Source organism: Neoarius graeffei, chromosome 9 (genome assembly GCF_027579695.1).
Source record: "Neoarius graeffei isolate fNeoGra1 chromosome 9, fNeoGra1.pri, whole genome shotgun sequence".
Taxonomy (NCBI): domain Eukaryota; kingdom Metazoa; phylum Chordata; class Actinopteri; order Siluriformes; family Ariidae; genus Neoarius; species Neoarius graeffei.
Window position 1 is genome coordinate 76,592,576 of NC_083577.1, and position 21,826 is coordinate 76,614,401.

Here is a 21,826-nt window from a genome sequence, read left to right on the forward strand (position 1 = left end):
TAGATTTTTTTTTTGAAGGCAACTGTAATTGTCATGTTCACTGACTCACAAATCAAATCAGATTAAGCACGTTTTGCTGAATCTGCTTCCTTCCTGTGACTCTTTTGAAAGAATACTAGCCCATCTTAGCATAAGTGTGTGAGTCACATCTGGATACCTACTTATCGGTTATGCTTTCCACTTATTCCAGGAAGTATAGCTGTTGAATTACAGTAAAAAAAAAGTATTACTAAAAATAAACAAAACAAAAACAATTAAAAAAAACCCTCAGTGTTTGTGTTTAGCAGATGTTTCTGTTTGGTAAATTAGCTTGAGATTTGTCTCTCATAGCCACCACTGACTTTAACAGCTATGGATCACACTGAAGCCATGTGGCATGAATTTATGCTAACTTGCTCTGACACACTTTCCCTGTAGTTGAAGGTGGTATTTCTGGAATATCACCCTGCAGAATCACTCTGTGATGTTGGATACTGTCATAATTTGAATCACTTTTTTCATTGTGTTGGTCTGTTTCTCCTTGAAGTTGGGGCTCCTATTAAATGACTTCCTAGGAGTTCCTGTGCAGCCTTTTTGGACAAAACCAGGTGACTGGCCTTGGGGCAGGACTTTAATGTAAAGTCTGCATTCAAAATAAACCTACAATCTGCAGTGTTTCATCTCTCAACAATAAACATATCCACCAACAATAACTTGTATTGTTTATACAAAAAAGCAAAGAATGTTGTGTTGAAATGATTGATATGTCATGACTCGTTTATATACCAAGACATACTAGCATGCACATTCATATCTTATTTGCCTATTGTAAATTAAGTTTCATGTATGGTGAACATATAATTAATGTTCCATTTTGAACAAACAGATGTGATAGAATGCACACAAATAAGTTTTCAATAATAAGAAGAATGTGTAGAACACAGGAGTTTAAATGAATACATAACTTTATTTAAATAAATGCTTTGTCATAACAAAAAAAGACAAAGGTTAAAAGAGTACATAAATTACAAGTTGAATAAATATTACAGTGATATTTACTTTCTTAATAATTTGAGTTTTTTTTTCTTTTTATCTGTTTATTAAGAGTTCCAAATGCTGAACATTTTCACGGTCCTCCTGCCACAAATGGGTGTTTTTTGTTTATCTGTGTTTTTTTTTTCTTTCAAAACGCCATGTTAGGCCACGTGTCAATGTCAATCATCAAGTCTTCTCATCCACAAAAAAGAAAAACAAGAAGAAGAAGAAACTGTTAGTGATTCAGAAAGAAAGCTGTAATACTACTGTATGATGAGTTGTGAATATTGTATTCATCTAACCATTTTGAAGATTCGGAATCTGGCGAAGGCACCAAGCAACGTCACAGTGGCTTATATTGGCTTGATGTGACTATTCTTCTTTATAAACACTTTACATATTATTAAAGCATCTCAGTAAATGAGAGTAGCATCTTATCTCTATGATGAGATTTAGTCTATAATGGTGATTCAGAATGAAGTGACATTTGTTTTAGTCTATTGTCTTTGGTTGATGCGGAAAAAAACCACCATTTTTTGCAATTCACTGTTTAGAATTTTGTAGTAAAACACAAAACAAATCAACAGGCCCTTGGCTGTATCACTTCTATGCACATGATTCAATCATGAACCACATCTAAGCTATGAGAAAGCATTTCCTACATCCTTTGATGTCAGTTCCAAGACCAGAAGAGCAGTCACTGATTTACCACTCGCTGCTTGTACCTGCCTCACAGATTCTGAGACCCCCATTGCCTAGCCTGCTAATGGTATCTATTGTGATGTGTCTTGTGGTGTGTATTCTTGTTGGGCCCCACTTGAACATGGCCTGGGGCTCTCACCTTCCCTCCCTCTCCCTGGGTGCCACTGAGGCACATAGTCCAGTAGCTGTAAGAGTAGATGAGTAGAGATTGGACTGAGATCAATAGCTGTGTATTTTAATGTTGTCATTTTTCCCCCACCAGATGAAGAGGTGGTTGTCAGGCTTGGGCCACTAAAGCCCCTGTCAAAAGTCCCCAGGCAGGGTTTGTATCTGAGGCCTGTTCCTGCTTCTCCTACACCTGATCTGAGATGTGCTTTGGAGTCAGCACTGCTAGGAGGAAGCTGTCATATGGCAATAATAAAAAAAATTGTAAATACATAAGTGCAAGCTGCTTAAAAAAAAAAAAAAGAAAGAAAGAAAAAAGTGGGAGGGGGCTCTGAGCACAAATCAGGACCTGGATAATGCTGGCAAATGCTCTAGCCTCCTCCTCAGAGGCCATTTGTGCAATAATAGTGAACAACACCTCCTCAATAACTCATTTAAAACACCTGTGAAGGACTGTTTATAACCTTCACCCCGAAAAACTCTCTCTCTTTTCTCTCCATACTTTGAGAGTCTCTCATCACTCATTTTTCCATTTAGACATGCCGTTGGGACTTTCTGTCGACCTGTGGTTCTTTGTCTTCTTTTTGATAATGGTGTAGCTATCAATAGCAGAGAGAAGCAGCAGCACTAGAGGCAAGCTTAGTGGAGTAGCGTCTCATCTATCTTATTGTGTCAAGCATTACTGGCCCCCTCCCAGCCATGAAACTACGATCACATGAGCTCTGTAATAAGATCTGAGCAGAACCACTGTGGCAGGGAATGGCTTTTCTTGCTGATTTTTCTGCTAAAGAATCACCAGCCTGTGCAGGCCGTGAAGGCCTCTGTGTATCCCTGTTCATATGTAGCTTGACTGAAAACAACTCGAACTACTATCTCAAGCAATTACATATACTTGCAGTCTCAAAATTCAGCTTATTCTTTGAGATAAAAAATAATAATAAAAACAATCAATGAGAGACATAGGTGTACCCACTAGCTTCCCTTTCACAGCTAGGGATTTTACATAATGATTTAAAATAGTCATGGCATGACAGAAATATCTTTGACATATACATCTGAAAGAGACTGAGGACCCTCGTCAGTACATAATGATTAACCAATTTTATCCCCTTGGCTATTGTGTAACGTTCACGTCACTATTCAAATGTATTTGTATGTAGAAAGGCACTAAAACACACACAGACTCACATAAAACTCTCAATGCACTGAATGACAATGGTAGTTAAATGTGCCTTCTTTTTCAAATGAAACCCTTTAAAAAGCAAAAGGTACACTTATGTCATGCTGAAGATAGAATTTCAAGAACAACACACAGTAGTTGTGTGGCTTGGGGAAAAAAAAAAAGTTAGGGGTGGGATGGTTGGGGAGGACTGGGGAAGACCTTGGTGGCTGTAACAATGAAAACAGATTACACCAAAGGTTGTAACAATGAAAACATGCTAAAATGCACTGTGTTTTCCAAGCACTGTGTTTTCCAAGCAGCAATTCCTGATAATGGTTCCTCATAAAACATTCATCAATCTACAGTTAACGGTATTATACTACGCCAAGGTGTCACTCAGTTCAGTGAAAGCACTTGGTCTAGGAAATGGCTCATAAGCGGATAAGTTGATACTTCACTGAAGGCAAAAATAATAAAAGAAGACTATTCTAAAAACTTGTCACAGGCTGAGAAAGAAGCCACCACTTTCAAAAGTGAATGTCCATCAAAGTCAAGTTACTTCAAGTCCAAATTCTGGGAAAGTTAGTGTCAGACCATTGAAATCTGTCTCAGACCATAACACCAAGTGTCCCAGTTTGGATACTGTTACTTGTGCTGCAAAATGGGTGCCAGATGAGTTTGGATGTGGACATTTCTTTTATGCTCTTCGACCAAAGAATCTGTGAAGACGTTGGACATGACAGGACCTCAGGCCACAGCCAACACATCAACTATCCATTCACCTGGATCAGTCTGCACGCCAGCATCAGGTTACATAGGCACAGTTGGCATTTTAGGCAAGCTACACAGTCACAGAGTCACTGAGACAAGTATGTCAAACTTACTTGGAATTTCAATTCCTACACCATCGTTCTCCCAAAGAGTGGGCCAGTGAGAGAATGCTAGCAACTAGCAATGAGCCTACTCAATAACTGCTCTCAGGGGGCATGGGGATTTTGCCACACACTCATGTGGTGGAAAAAAGGGACATATTCCAAAAAAAGTGTCCACCATGTTTCTCTTTCATGCAGCTGCACATTCACATTCACACATACAAAGACATACATATATATTCACACACACACACACACACATACACTGAACTTGGTGAAGTTACACATTTCCAAGGTTTTCCCAATAAGTGCTCTAACAGGACCAAATAGCCATATAGAGAGAGCTCTATCAGCACATCCCTATGACATTATTATTATTATTTCTTTTTTGGAAAACAAACTAAACATTTTATAGTTCTTTCAATAATAAGAGTTTGAGCTATTTCCTCTGACACCTCAACCTCAAAGATGTAAAAGATCAAGATAGCGCTGGTAATAATTAACATACCATATGCTCTTTTTTCCTGTATGTTAACAAGTATGGTACTCAAACCCCAGCCTCTATAAAAATATATAATTGAATGTATATATTTTTAAAAATCTTTTGCTGGGACCCAGCTCTTAACACAGCAGAGGCCCTCTGATTAACTGGGTACCCCAAGTTAGAGATGAGCGCTCAGTCAAAAAAAGTTTATCATTTGTTTTTGTTCAAATTTGTTTGTGTTTTGTTTCTTCTTTTTGGATCAAAATCATAGAGTGACTGGCGGGAGGACAGGTGGGAAGGAAAGAAGGAGGTGAGCCTCGGCTTAGGTGATCATGGTGTATCCCTCCTCACTCGTTGTTGTTGCCAGGCTCCATGTCTTTGCACTGGATGTTTCCTCCACTGTAGTCAGTCCCTGGCAACTGCACTCCATATTTGTCCACGCACCAGCATATTCCCCGTTTCCGACCACGTGAGGGCTTACACTAAATGTGGATTGAGTGGGAGGGAGAGATTGAAAGAGGTGTTAAATAACTATCTGTAACAAATACCAGACACTCATTACTTTAAGTTAATATTCTTTTAAATTATTATTCTATTAATCTGTAAGTTGACATAACTTGTATGACATCAAAACCCTTAAAGACTAAATCCACACCTGCTTGCGTTTGAAGAAGCCCTTCTTGTCACAGTTGGGCAGATAAAGAGAGAGAGCCACAATGCGGGAGGTGTCTTTCAGTCCCCTTATGATCCCGTCCAGCTTTCTTCTACATGGACCCTTTATAATTCAGCACAACACACATGTAACAACAATCAGTTAGTCATTAGCAATCAGTGACATTCTTCCCATTTTCCATTCCCTCACTGTAACTTACAAATTCAGTTTCGTGCTTGTCAACTGGAAGTGGTGAGTAGTCCGGCGAACCCATGGACCTCAGCTTCTCCTGCTGCTTCTTCCTGTCCTTGCGCATGGCAGCCTGCTTCTTGCTGGTGATTAGGTCTTGCTTAGGATTAATGGGCACTTTGGCTGGGGGCAGCTGCTCCTCTGTTGTGTCAATCTTTATTGCCTCATCATGCTCTTTAGACTCACGATCTGCAGAGAACACAGTGATCAACAAATGATGAACTTCACTTCTCACAACTAACACTTTTAGCAAACCTGCATGCCCTAGCTCAGAGGAATGAAATTTGACAAAAAAAAAAAAAAGTCTTGAGACCAATTCCAATTTCACAGTCTGATTGGTGTTTTAAACCTGAAACCAACTGCTTTCCTGCTAAATGTTTCCTTTGCATTTGTTTACAGAGGTGGAAAGGGATCAGCAGGTGATGACAAGCCCTGATCCCTCCCATACAAATCCCTAAATTCCTACCCAAAACTGAACAAGGTGCCTGAAATGGAGTTTTACTCTCACTGGGACTTCACTTCATTATTACGTAAACAGCCAATAGCCACCAATGTGGCCAAATAGCATTAAATCATCATTAAATGCTGCTTTATGAGAATTACAAATCAAGGCAAGCATTTGGCAGAACATGCAAATGAAACTGAGACTACCTACAAAAGGCCAATAATAATAATCCACTTTACTTGATTTACTTTCTTAGTGTACCACATGCTTGAGAGTTGAATTTGCAAGATATTTTCCATTTATTTGATAACAAATTTCAGCCATAACTGTAGCACTTTTAGTTGAAGAATGGAACTTCCCAAAGGCTTGGTAGTCTTTTAAACTATACTTAGATCCTTTAAAGTCTCAGCAGCCATGTTCTGTATGGCGTGAACTGCTCAGAGAACCAACGCATTTTGAAGGGAGGTCTACTACTTAATATAATGTCTACAGCAAACCTGCAGCTAATGATGTTGAGGAAAAACAGGCCAAGAGCATTTCATGAAAGTAAATATTTTACTGCAAAAAAGATCTGGCTGAGTTCTCAAGACCTAAACCTAAACCAGACATAATTTCGCCAGCAGGTTTTACAGTAGAGTAAGTATATAAATAATCCCTGAACACAGCAGATTTAGGCATTACTATGAACATGTGGCTATATTTATCCAAGAAAAATATAACAGAAGGTGTTTCAGGTCAAATGTTGGAATGGGAATTTGTCAAGTATTGTTAAGGACACTGCCATGTGATAGCATACCACATTCAGCACCATTAGCTAGTTTTGGGAAGGTGGAAGAGGTGGGGCTTATATGGTTTAGTTTCTCTTATATAATGTCTGGTTTACAGTGACACTCTGTATAAGAGAGGGGTGTTCCAAGCAGACTGGTGTTGAAAGAGTTTGTCTGACACTGCAGCCATGGATAGGGACATGGGGGAAGGGTGATTACTGGAACCAGGTTCCTGGCTTCTGAAGTTGCTATCAGATCAGTGGTTCACTCTTTGAAATTAATCTTGCAACTCATGACTTGGCAGACTAAATTCTGCACTGAAATGTTCCTGGTAGCCAGGCTTCATGACAGGCCAGCAGGCCTGAATCGCATCTATCACAGTCAACCTCATACTTAGAACATCTTTTAGAGTTATAAAAATGACTGATGACTGATGTTTATGATACTGTGCCACATTTGGCTTTGCATGCCAGCAAGGAGCACATATCCAGGTATGTTTAGTTTAAAAATCAACAATAGACAGAGTTTTAAACTTTTTTACTACCAGTGCATCTTATTTTCTTTTCAACATGTGGGCAAAGCAAACATTTTCCATGCTCAGTGTACCTCGCTAGTTATAGACCCAAGTCTGTATTAATAATAATAATAATAATAATAATAATAATAATAATAATAAATTACACTTTTCATTTAAATTCAAAATTTCAAAAGGCTTGATACACAAAAGATTTGAATGTCAAAACAAGGTATTTATGATATTAAAATTACACTGAGTTGTGAAAACCTGCCTTAACTGAGTGAATTGCTTGGGATGGGCTACACTGTCTCTGTTTAATATCTGAGCCCTGGCCAAGACACTGGAGCATGGCCAAGCCAGACATGTCACATGCAGCCCCTCTATTCAAATGAGCTTTGGAATGAATGGGAAAGAGGTATTGGTGACTCTATGCTTAGCCTTGCAAAGTTTTCATTAAGGCGAGAGGACCTGAGCAAGAATACAAGGGGCATTTGATAGGGCTCTGTTTAAATATTAACATATGCATGAGGCAGTTATACTTCATCAATATCCAAAGTTTTTTGCTGTCTCATGACTAATAATTAAATAAATTTTATTTATTTTCCTATACTTGACTAATAATTGCGGATTTACTAACTTTACGAATTGCTGTGTTGATTATGTTATACAGAGTTAATTTTTGCTTTTAATCCCATCTGCCCTTTGCACAAAGCATTACAACTTCATAGCACCATTTTGTTGTTGCAGTCTATTAAGGCAAGTTGTCCACAAGTGTATAATTGTTAAAGAGTGCATACTACTGGCCTAATCTGTCACTCTACATTCATTGCTTTGTTCAAGTCACTGGCCAGCCATGACATCCTAAGCCAGATTCCGCTGCTCAATATTTAAAAGCTGGCCCAAATTCACAGCATGATTGTACAACTGAAACAGAGCAGCAGGCAGACAAAGGGCCAAAGAAGGCCAGAGAGAAGCTACTCTCTACAGGCCAATGTACAACAAAAATGACATTATAATGGGTGAAAAGATGCATATGACACTGGACTGGCATTGATCTGTAGTGTATTTAGTGAAATTAAAAAAAAAAAAAAACATTAACTTACCCTATAGTCACTCTGGTTCTATTAAGTGCATGCCTAAACTATGTAACCTGTTAATATTATTCAGACTATGAAACAACAATTATAATTCAACATGCGTAGCATAAATGGCACCTGTTCACCAGAAAGCATTTTCATAGCCACATAAATGATGTCTGATGTTAATATTTCTTTACACAAATGACAGAAAATCCCTCGTATAAGTTTTTATCCCTTATTATATCCCACTCTGAATCTGTAAGTATAGCCACACTATCAGCTTCTTCATACAGACTATTTTTCCCCATGCAACAGCATAAAGAATAATACTATATTAAATGCTGATGAATGATCTGAGGAGGCAAACTTGCCATAGATTTATTGTCACATGTATTTAAAAACTCACAAGCAGACATAAGCAACTGTAATCCTATGCAAACCTAATTTTGGTCTGTGGTCTCACCAAGCATTTGTGTTTGGGTCTTGTTAAAAAAAAAAATGTCAGAAGCTGGTTTGTCTCAAATTTCCATTGATGGGCACAAAAGTTATCTTTTAGGCCCATGGTGCAACTCCTCCATGCATTTTCATTAGTGTTAAACCTGTGCTATAGTCAAGAAACTAACCACCTTTTGTTTCCCTTCCTTGGAAAAAGTATGAAGTGTGCATCCTCTAACTTAGAGCAGGATGTTTCAACAGGTTGACACCTAAACCTCATGCTGTTCCTGTCAAGTTGATTGTTTTCTACTTGTATTTATGTCCCTATGAATTATAATAACCTGTCATAGTGATAGAAAGGAAGCAGAGCAAACGCTCAGTTGTTTCGAACAGCTACACAGCCTCCCACTTAAAGACCAATATATGAATGTCACAAACCAACAATTGCTTGATTCTCAGGAGAACAGACCTCTGTAGCTGAGTTCCTGCACAGCTGTTTCCCACTAGCCTTCCCAGTGTTGCTGACAAATGTGGACTGCACAAATTGCTGTTAAACTTTATTACAAGAAAGCGTTCAAGCTTGCCAAATAGGATCTCCTTTTGCATACTCTGAGTATGAGAAGGTGAATGGCTGTCTGAGACATGTGTTGGAGCCTGACTTTGGTAGAACTATGCAATGAAATATAGCAATGAAAACCAATCTTAATGATGGAAATCTGGGTGCTGCTTTCAGTGCTACTTGTATGCACAAGGCTCCTTCCAGTGTCACAGCACGCACCGATTAGTGCTGTACAAGTAACTGCCTTCTTTTTGTTGCTTCATGATTGCAGTTAAAATATGGACAACCTCCAGGAATTACATAAGGTACCCATAAATAAGTAGTACAAAACCAAACTACATCCAAATGTCAAGTTCTGACTTTTTTTTTTTTTTTGCCTTGGGTGAAGGTCCATTAGTTAAGACTGGGTTGTCAGTGCACAACATGCTTGTTCATGTGCAGCTCATACTTTTAAAATTTGAGCCATGTTTAATTATTGTTTGTGAACTCTGACAGAGAAGTCTGCTGAAATATAACACAAAGGTCCTTCATGAGGATCAGAGGACAAGTAGCAAGCTACCATTTAGTCATATTTTATGGCAAGTGTGAAGTTTCTGATGTGTCAAAGCTTTATGTTGCCTGCTGAAATGTCCAACAAATTATGTTCAAAATCCTCAGTTGCTATGAAGTAGGGGTTCACACATGATGAACGTAACCATGGACAGAAACATACAGTAGGCACCAATAGCGAGAGCACTTCCAAAATTTCAGGGTAAAATCCTATCTCTTAAACATTGCATAGTTATTTAAACATACTTCTTATGCTAAATGTCCTGTTTTGGTAAGAATGACAACTGCTGAAGTGTAATAACAGCACTATTAAGTGTGTTTTAGACACAACTGCAATCTTCTATACTGACCATTTACACCATCAGTGATGTGAGCTGATGATTTCAAGACTGTGTCAGAAGACTGTGTTAGCATAGTTGTTTTTGGGTTTTCTTCTTGGGTTTCATGTGACGTCACATCTGCCTCATTAGTTATTCAAAACTTTAGCTGGTGGTCAACCAAAGCTCAATTGACAAAGCGTTTGTATGAAGAAGGTGCATTGCTCGCATGAAAAATGCCTTATGCTTGCATTGTTTTAGGTTGTTCGAATCAATCAAACCGTGAAACTGATAAAAGTTTCTTCAGGGTTCCCAGTGAACTAATAAAAAAAGGGTGAATGAACACAGGATTTCACAAAAAGATGTCGAGAAAGGTGGCTTTTGAACTTCTCACTGAAATCAAGCCAAGTTGAAGCATGCTCAAGTTTGCAGTGACCACTTCGTGAAAGGTTTGTATATCCCTCTCAGCTATGTCCTTAGTGTTTTCCAAATACTTTTTTTGCCATGTTATTTTACAGTCCTTTTTTTAGTAAGAGTGAACACAAGTGAGAATCAAGCAAACTGTTGTTTGTTTACACTTCAACTTGCAGCGCTTCATTGTAAAGACGCAAACAAAAAGCTTAAAAAAACATACTTACACGGGCAAAAACAATACAGGATTCATTTGTCAGCGACTTGAAACCGAGGTTCTTTACCCAGCCATATACAAAAAAATTGTAAGCCTCCATACTCTTCCACCCTTTCATCTGTTTTGCGGTGTAGAAGGATGTCTGCAACACCAGATAGTTCGAGATGTCGGGGAACTCGACTAAAGGGTAGTTTTCGAGATCATATGACAAATCCTTCTTTCCCAGACTGTAGGGGTCGATTCCATTGCACATAGCAATCTTCTGAATATATCTAAAGCCAGCAACGGCTTCTAGATTACGAGCATACTCTGATAAATTATCGTTAGTTGTTTGCACTACGGCAGCTATTTTGGTTTGCTTGACCACCACCTGTTTTACCGGAAGTGAAATTGCTAAGAAAAGTCACATGACTGAAACCCAAGAATACTATCCCTTCTATGGTAACAGATAATGTAGGACATGCTACAGTTTTGGCATACTATATAGTGTGCTGATACGGGATTTGTTTTGGCTGTAAAAAGATGACAGCAATTTTGAAGAGCAAACATTGTTTTAGGCTAATTTAGACATTAATAGACAGTGATGCCTTTATTTTTCAATGCCAGGATTTTTATTTTTTAGCAGGAATACAACTAATTTATGGTCAAACACAGGGCAAGACCTTGCAAATCTCATCTCATCTCATCTCATTATCTCTAGCCGCTTTATCCTTCTACAGGGTCGCAGGCAAGCTGGAGCCTATACCAGCTGACTACGGGCGAAAGGCGGGGTACACCCTGGACAAGTCGCCAGGTCATCACAGGGCTGACACATAGACACAGACAACCATTCACACTCACATTCACACCTACAGTCAATTTAGAGTCACCAGTTAACCTAACCTGCATGTCTTTGGACTGTGGGGGAAACCGGAGCACCCGGAGGAAACCCACGCGGACACGAGGAGAACATGCAAACTCCGCACAGAAAGGCCCTCGCCGGCCACGGGGATCGAACCCAGGACCTTCTTGCTGTGAGGCGACAGCGCTAACCACTACACCACCGTGCTGCCCGACCTTGCAAATCATGTGAAGAAATACTATGTCAAAGTAGATGGCTAATAATCTAGCAATACTGATTTCATACATGGCTTGATATAGTGTTTTTATTATCTGGCATCAAAATTTTGTAGGCTGTTATGAGCACCACCAATCTCCCCACCCCCATAAATTTCATAATTTGATATCTGTGGTGAAGTACTTATGGTTAGATTTGACAAATAAGCTACACCTGCATGGCTTATGATGACAAAAAATCTTTAGCTTTTTACAGAACACTAAAAAACTTTGGTATATACATTTATCATTAGTAATTTACAGTGTCAGAACTAACACAGATTACTGAAAACTGTTCTGCTTGGTGCTGTAAGCAGAGTGAATATGAGAGACTCATTACACTGTGTAAGATAGGATGCTCCGGTTTGCCCTATAATGTGGAAATAGTTTGGTATTTTCTTTCTTCTTGGTGATCCTGAGGTGAAATTATTGCTTTAGAAGAATGAAAATTGGGTAACTAGGAGACAGAGGCTCCTAAACCTGTTGTGGTCAAGAATGATTGACCTCTCCGTTAATGTCTGTCCTGTCCATCTGGTAAAAATGGGCTGAAACCAAACACTACAGTAGACAAGAAGCACCCATCTAAATCTACCCAGTGCTTTTATAGCTCTTTAGACAGTGGCTCCAAATGTGTTTTGCTGAATCACTGTGGCATGACCAAGCGCCCTGTGCAATCACACACTGGGGAAGAGCTGCTCCTGTTACAGCACTGTTCCACACACACTCACGTCAAGCCCCTGACACATGTGCGTGGGTGTGCATGTGTGTAACCTGCAAAGCCATAACCGTAGAGTATAACCATATTTCTGTTTCCCATTTTGTAAGAAATTGTGAACTATCCTTCCCTTTTACAAACAATTGCTAAAGAACAGAGCAAATTCCATTCACATGCTGTCTCGTGGATTTATATGGCCTCAGGGAGCAGTGGGATGGGGATGGTTTAACAATAAAACCAACAAGTTGAAATAAACCCATATTAATACAGGCTCCATACACTAACAACAATAATTCATATATGTAACATATATAGAATGCAGACTGGGGAAGAGGTAAAGTGTAAAAGAGCATGTTGAAGCTTTCAGCTGCACTGGGCACACATGCCCAAACCATGGTTGTCTGCCTCCCGTCAGATTTAATCTTTAAACAGTAATCTGACTCTCTGCACCACCCCCAGATGTAAACCTAAATTCAGACTAACCAAGATCTGCTGCCCCATAAATCTTCCCCCTACAGTTTTCACTGTCTTCAGCTGCAGGTAATTAAATAATGAACAAAATGCCAAAGAATGAGCTTTAGTGCATAATACTTCATATATTGCAAGTAAACTAAATATTCCATCAACAGAACGACTATGAAAGTCGCATTTCCATTCTAGGAAAGAGACACCCATTGCAATTGGTCTTGCATTGGATGGTTCAACAACATCTGCTGCATATTTTAGTGTTTTCTCATCTCCAACACACATGACTCACCACATCATGTCATTACTGAGCAAATTGTGTGTTAATTTGGGTGTGTTAGAACAGGGAAAAACAGACAGGTGCAGGTCAAGAAGAGTGCAGGACCAGGATTGAGGACTGGGCTATTATATCAACTCTGCTTCATGTATGTTGACCCTGTGGCAAAGTGCCAAAGCAGTGCATTTGTCAACTGTTTGGATAGGTTCAGGATATCTAGGTGAAGCTCAAAGAACACATTTGCATTCTATTAGCATACAGGAATGCCAAATGTGCAATGGAATGTGCAATGGAAGTGGCAACGAGTGGCAATGCATTCAAAATTTTTCAACGTCATTTATTTTTAACAGCGATGACTGGTCCCAAAAATCAATAATAACTACAAATGATCTGATTCTGATTGATATGCAATATCCCTGACTGCAAATTAGTAACAGCCCAATGCCCAGATATTGCTGTGGAATGATATTTAATCACAACTCAACCTTGATAAGACCATATGGAGCTTTCATTCCACTTTCTTGTATAACTTGCAGTTGAGCCATCTGCAATCGAAATGCCTTTAAGTCTTAAATACGCATAACTGGGCCACTCTTGACTGATTATTATGCACATTTAAATAACTGGTACTTATGCACCAAAAGTCAGCCATATTTGGCTTGGAAATAGTCTGCTATCAAAGTAAGTGATGTTACACGTTAATGTGTATTCATGATCTGTCAACAGCTTGGTAACATTTTTTTTTGTTGCAAGTGATCTCTGATGCATCCAACTGCCATTATTAACACCCAGTGCCTATTAAGAACTCATCACACTCAGGTTGGAGCACTAAGCGACCCAGCACTTACCCACAGGCGGATGAGACGCCTTGTAGCCCTTCTCGTTGGTGCACAGCCCTCTGCCGTGCAGCAGTGCGTGTAGTGGTTTCTCCTCTCCGTCGCGCGGCAGGCAACGGAGTCCGTGCGCACACGTGCTGGTGTAGACGCCACACGGCTGATTCTCGGCGAGCGCGCAGGTGAGGCAACAGCCGCAGCCGGGCTCCTTCACCAGCTGACAGCCTTTGGGCTCGGGAGGGCACATGGACAGCGCCTTCTGGTCGCACGGCTCGCATGGCACATATGAGCCCGAGCACTGGGACACAGCCGACAGAAACGGCACCATCACGAATACAAAGTTGAGGAGCATTTTGTCAAGGATTGTTTATTCTTATTTTTCCAATAAGATCAGAACCTCCGAACAATTCGTAATTACTCTCTCCGACGCACCTTTGCTTCAGGTCATCGGATTTTACAATACAATTAGAAACTTTGTAAGAAAAAAAGTCCGCATCCAAAGTCACAAAGAAAGGTCATTAAATGTTGCACTTTAAAAGCATCCGCAGATCTGTTTGCACAACGTTACAACAGACTGTCTATTCTGATCATTCTCCGTTTATAATGATAGCACCAGTAAGGTCCAGCGTGCGCGCAAGCCTGTCCAGAACCCGCAGCCGTTTTATCTTCTGCGGCTGCGCTCTTGATCTCTTCCCTGCGTCTTCACAAGTTTTGGCGAGCACACTGAGCGAGTGCGGGCCGCCCTGCCTTTTTAAAAACGGCCGAAACCGAGCGGCGCTGGAGGGAGGCGCACTTGCCACATCTTGGCAACACGCCACCGTGTTTTATTCCCTCCCTCTCGCTTTCTCTCCAGCAACAGAATCACGCCTTTCACGCTGATGGCTAAAGTGATACCAAGTTTACAGGGGTTCGAAACGCAAAGAGACCCGACGCCCTAATAAATGACGAGACCGTGGGTTTTTTTCCTCCCTTTTTCGTTTTCAGGAATTATAGCCTCGGCATGCACGTGTCTTGGTTAATCTCCAAGGGCAATGCTAAATATCTAATCCAAAAGCCATTTATATTGATGATGATGATGATGATGAGTGATCTGTGTGCATGGGAAGCAGTGCAAATTCGTTCAAGGTGCGTAAAAGTGCACACGGCGCACCAGGGTAGAATAAAAGTTGAATTGCTTTTGTGTGGCTACATATTGCATGAGCCTGTCATCCCTGATTGAGAAAATTCCTTCACTGGTAGTGTGGAAGATGATGAGTACTGAAAAGCAGTCTTGAACAGAGAAAGTTGTATCAGTTGTGTTAAAATATAGATTTATTTCTTGTTTCTATATTTATCTACTTTCATATGAAAGGGACAAAAACAAAGCATAATTTCCCTCACTGAGAATCTATTTGAGTGGTTAATGATTAATTCAAAAGCAATAGGATAATAGCGCTGGAAATAGGCTATTACTGTGTTGCAGCCTTAAAAAAAATTAATAAAAATAATAATTTAAAAAACCGCTCTGCATGTGCTCTAGCAGCTGCCCTGATTCGGAAGTCTACCCTTTTGCCCCTCATTTACCGTACAGACTGTTCAGTGATGACTTTTACATGTGAAGCTTATGAGAAGGTCAAGTGTGCTGTCTTTCTCAGTGCTGTCTTTCAGCAAGCCTGTATTCCTGAGTCAAAAATATTTATGCATTTAACATCTTTACTTCCCAAGTAACTTCCTAAATACCTCTCATGCTGGGTTTTCCCATTGTCCTACTGGCTTTGCCAGTCTATAGTTAAGGCAGATGTGTATTCAGTGCATAAGAGTTTTGGGTAGTTTGCTGGATGCCCAGTAGAAGGAGCTGTTAGCAATGATTAGAGCTGCTGGTGGTGGAGTCGACGATTCTTGAAGCTTTCCACGCTGTAAAAGTGGGCCTCTGAAAGTATTCCACACTCAATATTTTCATAGAAATAGGACCACTATGTCACTTATCCGATGCCATAGTCAACATAGTATTTCAAAACACTGCAAAAGCAAATAGTAAGTTTTAAAGTTTTGAATATTATTATTAAAATGTTATGTACATTCAAAACAAGCACTTTACATTAGAGAAACTTCATGATAATAGTTATTCGATCTGCATCACATCTTCTGTCTTGTCGTGTGACCTAGATGCTACAATTTTCTGACTGTGAACTTACTAAAACGCTGAAGTGAGATCTATTATATATATATATATATATATATATATATATATATATATATATATATATATATATATATATATATAATGATACTGACTGCTTGATTATGTATTTTTTATGCTAGGCATTTTTTCTACATTTTCCCTTCCTTCTGAGGCTACAGTTCTGAATTTGAACATGGACTCCTTTCAGGTCATGCGAGGTGTCAAATTGCCCTGGTCTGCTTCCCAGTTCTTTAACTTGGGGGGAAAAAAATAGTTCAGAGGATACAGGTTACAGAAGTCATTGGAAACATGCTGGAAATATAATCCACTTGCTAATGAGGAGGAAAACGGTCACAATTACTGGCCTAAGTTCACAGCTAGACCAACACTGTGTGTATATTTGTGTAATTATACATGAGCCTAATGGTTTGACACAAAAGCTCATTGCTCGTTATTTTGGAGACTCACCTGTTCTTGTCTACGTCTACAGTTTTAAATGACAAAAAAATATATTATGCACTTTCAGGATACTACATGTTCTTGTGGACCAAATATGTTACTCCGAGAGAATATCTTTCCAGTGTAAATGTCAGCTCTAGTGGATAATCTTGTAGAAAATATCATTTGGGTTTTTATAGCCTTCTGACATAATGCAGCACAAACTAAATTCAGTGTAGTATGTATGTAGTGTTCAATGTAATTCAATGCTTTCACTTAATCTCCTTTGTGTAAGGGGACCTGACAAACACCGCTTAATTAGAAACAACTTTACACTATTTAAATCTTGATATAGGCGCCACCAGTGTCAGTCATTTTGATTACTTGTGTCTCTGGAATATTTACTCTACTTGAAAATGTTATTTTCATGCTCTTCAACTTTTGTATACAGTCACCCACATAGATGACTCCCTCCTGCTAGCTCACATACACAAGAACAGGCAAACGAAGAGCCAAAAACACTAGATGTCAGCAAAAGAAGTGTCCATCAGATTGTTAGTGAATATGTATAACCATTCCATGTTTTGTCTTCGAGTTTAAACTTTAAAATCTCCCTGCTGTTTGCAATAACATGCTTATTGAAAGAATTTATGGAGGCTCTATGACCTCAGATGCAACACATCTAAAACCCGTTAGGTACACAGGTAATAAAGTTATGATTTGATACATACACTCAGAATGTATTATATTATATTATATTATATTATATTATATTATATTATATTATATTATATTATATTATATTATATTATATTATGTTTTGTGTCTTTTTGTCTCTTTGGTCAAATAAGGAAACCCAAGGAGACTAGAAGTGATTGTTGGTGATCAACTTTCATTACATTCCATAATAAAACCTGCAGTTGCAGAATTGATTTCAGTCATCTAAGTTTCAAGGCTAAAACATCTGCTCTTCAATTATTTAATGTTTGCTTCTCTTTGCAGTCTAAAATGTAGCAAGACACAAAAAGGTGAGAGTGGGAAGGGAGACCAAGTAACCCCAACCCTCTATTTTGGACACTGGTTAAGAGCAAGCAGTTGGCAATATTCATAAATTATATTTCCATTAGTGGCCTATGGCAGCCTGTTTGCAGAAAGATCTGGGCACAGCTAGTGTGTTAAGCCCCAAGAGCAGGACGTGGTGCTGGGTTTCAGGGATCCCTGTTTGCCTAACTCATCCAGGCCCATCTCCTGGGATTAAACAGTCTGGCTGATGAATGAAACTCTGCAGCTGCCAAGGACTTTACAATCACACTGGTCATTCTTCTTTCAAATCCTCTCCCTCTCTTAGTTATTCCTTAGTCTGCCACCCTTTTCCTTCTCTATTGGCCTAGCTTGACCATATAGGTAAAACTGCAATGCATTTTAACTTATAATATTTTCATGTTTCTCATTTACTCCAATCATCAATAGAAATGTAGATGCTTTAGCCAAATGAATGGTCTCTGATTGTTTAGAACTTGCCATGAACCATCACATCACATTATCAAGCATAATATGAATCATCATTGTACATTTTATCCAGACAATACTTAAAATACAGTGAGTACTAGTCCTCTGTGCTCTGGGGAGTGTTTGTGATGTTTCAATTTTGAAGTTTCTATTCTGACAGAATACCTGGAAATAAAATAAGTTTTCACAAAAGAATTGCAATACAAACTGTATTCTGTAGCTATAATCTTATTGCAGTCATTACAAAAATGTTATTCACACAATGATCTCAAGCACATAGCTTTTCACTGGATATAAATGTATACAATATTTAATTTCTTTCCAATTCTATTAAAAAGAATCACATTAAAAAAGATTAATTTGAATCATGTCTGTGAAGATTCTCAGTCTTGATTGACTCAGACAGGGTGACTCAATGGCTCCTTAGATGAGCTTTTCATCCATGAGAGGATAAATACCTGATACTCCCTACCAGTCAGACAGAACTGAAGAAGCCTTTCAGATGAGAGGTGAAACGTCTTCAAGAATCTTCAAGCAAGTCCAGTTGCTCTCTTTTACCACCCACAATTCATTTGAATCGCCCATTTTTTTTTCTGGGGGGGGCAGGACTGTTTTTTTTTTTAAATATATTTTACTACGTAAACTATTAATGTGCATAGATACCACCATGTTAGTGCCCAACCATTACTGTTAACCAAATAGTATTAGCACTTTACTGATGTAGTGCTAGTCTGATTATTGTGTTTCACATTTCAAAATATTTCTTTCTGCAAAGTCAGGCACCTTGCCCAACTCAATTGATGCATGCTCAACATGCCCTGCTGTCATTCATGGTAGTGTCACTATTTATGTGCGACTGTTTTTTCTTCTTCTAGCAATCTCTCTTCTTTCATGGTGCGCCACCAAAAATATGTGTTATGTACACTACAATGGGAGTATTGTTAGTGTCTATGTTGGAATCACACATTTAGAAAGGTAGTTGTGCTTCAACCACAACCAGGACTCAGTTGTAGCCACATTCTGTTTTTGCTCTCCATGACCTCGTTCAGTGGAACGGCGTGACTTGTTTCATACCGACCAGCAACAACAGCGTTCTGTTGTCCTGAGCCAAAATAAAAACGTTGACTGAGTTGAGAATTACACCTAAATTGTTAGTTTTGAGGTTTTCATTTCGGAGCAGATAGAGTTCTAATGTAGTTCTAGGTTCCCACTTTTTGATTAGAGGGTGGGTAAAATTTTTGATTTAGTCAAGGACCTCATTGTGTCCACAATTCTGCAGAGACACTCAAATAGGCTCAGAGAAGACATGGGAGGGTTTTTCATAGTGTATAATTATGTAGTAAATTTTCCTCAGGCAAGAAGGGAATTTGTGGAAGGCCTTCATTTCCAAAACCCACATACTAGCAGCTCCCCTCTCAGCAAAGGGTTAAGCTAACAGTTTGACCAAACGCTATCAGCTATAAACCTGGCATGGATCTCGTTTGCATCTCTCACATGAAACTTTATCTTGATGGTCAGAATAAACACCATAATTATTACAACAGCAACACCACTAAGTGTATGTTAGGCATTAAACATATTCCATTGTAGAATGCAAATTACATTATTTATTTATTTATTTATTTATTTTGCAATGGTTACAACTCAAACATTAAGTTGCAAGAAGATGCTGTTTTTTTTTGTAACCATTTTCCTCATTATGGTTTCAGTGCCCTGTTGTTTGATTCAAGACCTGTGAGCTGGCCATGCAATCACAGGCACTGAAAAGACAGAAGTATATATTATAGCTTCTTAAACAACTGACAGACAAGGTGCCTCAACACTGTCAGTGTAGTTTCTATTTTAGGTGATGAACAATATATTAACTTGACCTTCTTGCTCCTTGAATGATAACCTTTGTCTTCTTACACCTTTTTCAGTGAGTTGAGAGAGTCAGAGAGAGAGAGAGAGAGAGAGAGAGGGCAAAAAAAACCAGTAACAGAGAACAGGAGCCAACTGTTCTGTTTTGTCAGTCAGTGTGAAGCAAAGAGCTGGCAGATACACTCCAAGTGAATTATAGTGCAGCCTTTAAAAGATAATAATTAAATCGGTCTGTGCACACAATTAAATTTGTCAACAAATGTTCAGTTTGTACAAATGTGTAAGAAGTCTGTGTGAAGGACAAATGGTGTTATCTTTTCTTTGTGAGAGGAGTCATTTATGTGAATGGTATACAGAAGTTTCAGGTACCTGTCTGTGTAAGGGAGATAACACAAAATCCCCAGAAAAGGTGACCTTAGCGCTCTTAAACATAAAAGATTAATTGATTTGTATTCATTTATGACACTCAGAAAAAAAGGTGCTATTTTACCAATCTTAACTGCCAGGGGTAGTGTAAAACACAATATTTACAATAAATACTGCTATGACACAATAAACATCCCTTTTACCTTTTTGCCTGCATGCCTACATGAATATGGTCTGGAGCTATCTGCTTAGCAGCATTTTATCACGTTTACATGCACATAGAGAGAATCGAATTTCTGCCGTTGCTCGACTGAAATCGAAGTTCAAAATGCCATGTATACACCTTAATTCGGCTGAAATTGAACCGAACTTTATTTCTCGGAATCGAGCTACACGACCTAGTTTATGCGATTTCTGCCGAGCTACTTTGTGCATGTATACCCTATCGAGCTACTTGTCGAGCTACTTCCGGAAGTGACGAGTGACGAGACCACAAGCGGGAAACACAACAGCCTCGGTCGGCATGACAACGAATCATGACAACGGCATGAATCTTTTCTTTTTGTGGCATTGTTTGCACTGTTAAAATGTAGCTCACTTACTGTATCACCAAATACATCTGTACAGCTGTTGCATAGCTGTGAATTGTGTACATAAACAAGTCATTGTATTTGTGTGTGTGTGTATATATATATATATATATATATATATATATATATATATGTCCAACATCTGAAGAATGTCAATAAAAACAAAACAATTTAACTTTTTGTGTGTTTATTAAGACATAAGTTAAATTGTAAGCAAAAAAAAAAATTTTGTAAGCAAAAAATGGACTTTAGAAAAATATTATTGTGCAAAATAAGTTGTCTTACAAAACAGTGGTCTGCGCCAGATAGTTTGTAGCCATAGTCTGTTAGAGCAAGCTTAACAGCTTGAACACGGAACTGCTAGTGTTGCCAGATTGGGGGTTTTAAGTGCATTTTAGCGGATTTGAACATGTTTTGGGCTGGAAAACGTCAGCAGTATCTGGCAACACTAAAGCTCTTCTTCATGACGACAACCGGAAGTGTACCAACACGATGGGGCGTGTAGCGCCACGTGTGGCTCGGGTGCACAATGCACCTTGCACAATAGCCCGATTTCACTTGTGCATGTAGGATTGGATTTCTCTGGCACCCCTGCTGGGACCCTTTGCTCGATTACCAACAGCAGCTCGATTTGGACGTGCATGTAAACGTAGTGATTGTTGGGTGCTACAGTTGTCCCGTCCTTTAAAGTTGTGGACAGCCCCTTCTTATTTTCATTCTTCATTTGTGAGGGTGTTCTATTTTTTTGTTGTTACAAGCATTATTTTAAAATGCTACTGAGCACCATAATGTCTGCTTTCCTTGAATTGAGTTTTATCCCATGCTGGACACTTAGCACTCACTGTTTGTTTGCATTTCTGTTGCCTGCTTCTAACTGAATGCTTTTGCACAGTGTCATGACCTGTTCTGTGCTACTTAGTG

General features: G+C 39.0%; 1 protein-coding gene across 1 annotated transcript; it reads right to left on the bottom strand.

The window, feature by feature from the left end:
* Nucleotides 1-926: 926 nt before the first annotated feature.
* igfbp5b (insulin-like growth factor binding protein 5b) lies at nucleotides 927-14,711 on the bottom strand. The gene is made up of 4 exons (XM_060930304.1): nucleotides 13,997-14,711; nucleotides 5,272-5,489; nucleotides 5,055-5,174; nucleotides 927-4,881 (listed from the first exon to the last, which is right to left on the bottom strand). Exons 1-4 carry the CDS (start codon nucleotides 14,331-14,333, stop codon nucleotides 4,747-4,749), a joined length of 810 nt encoding a protein of 269 aa, XP_060786287.1. The 5' UTR covers nucleotides 14,334-14,711; the 3' UTR covers nucleotides 927-4,746.
* Nucleotides 14,712-21,826: the final 7,115 nt, after the last annotated feature.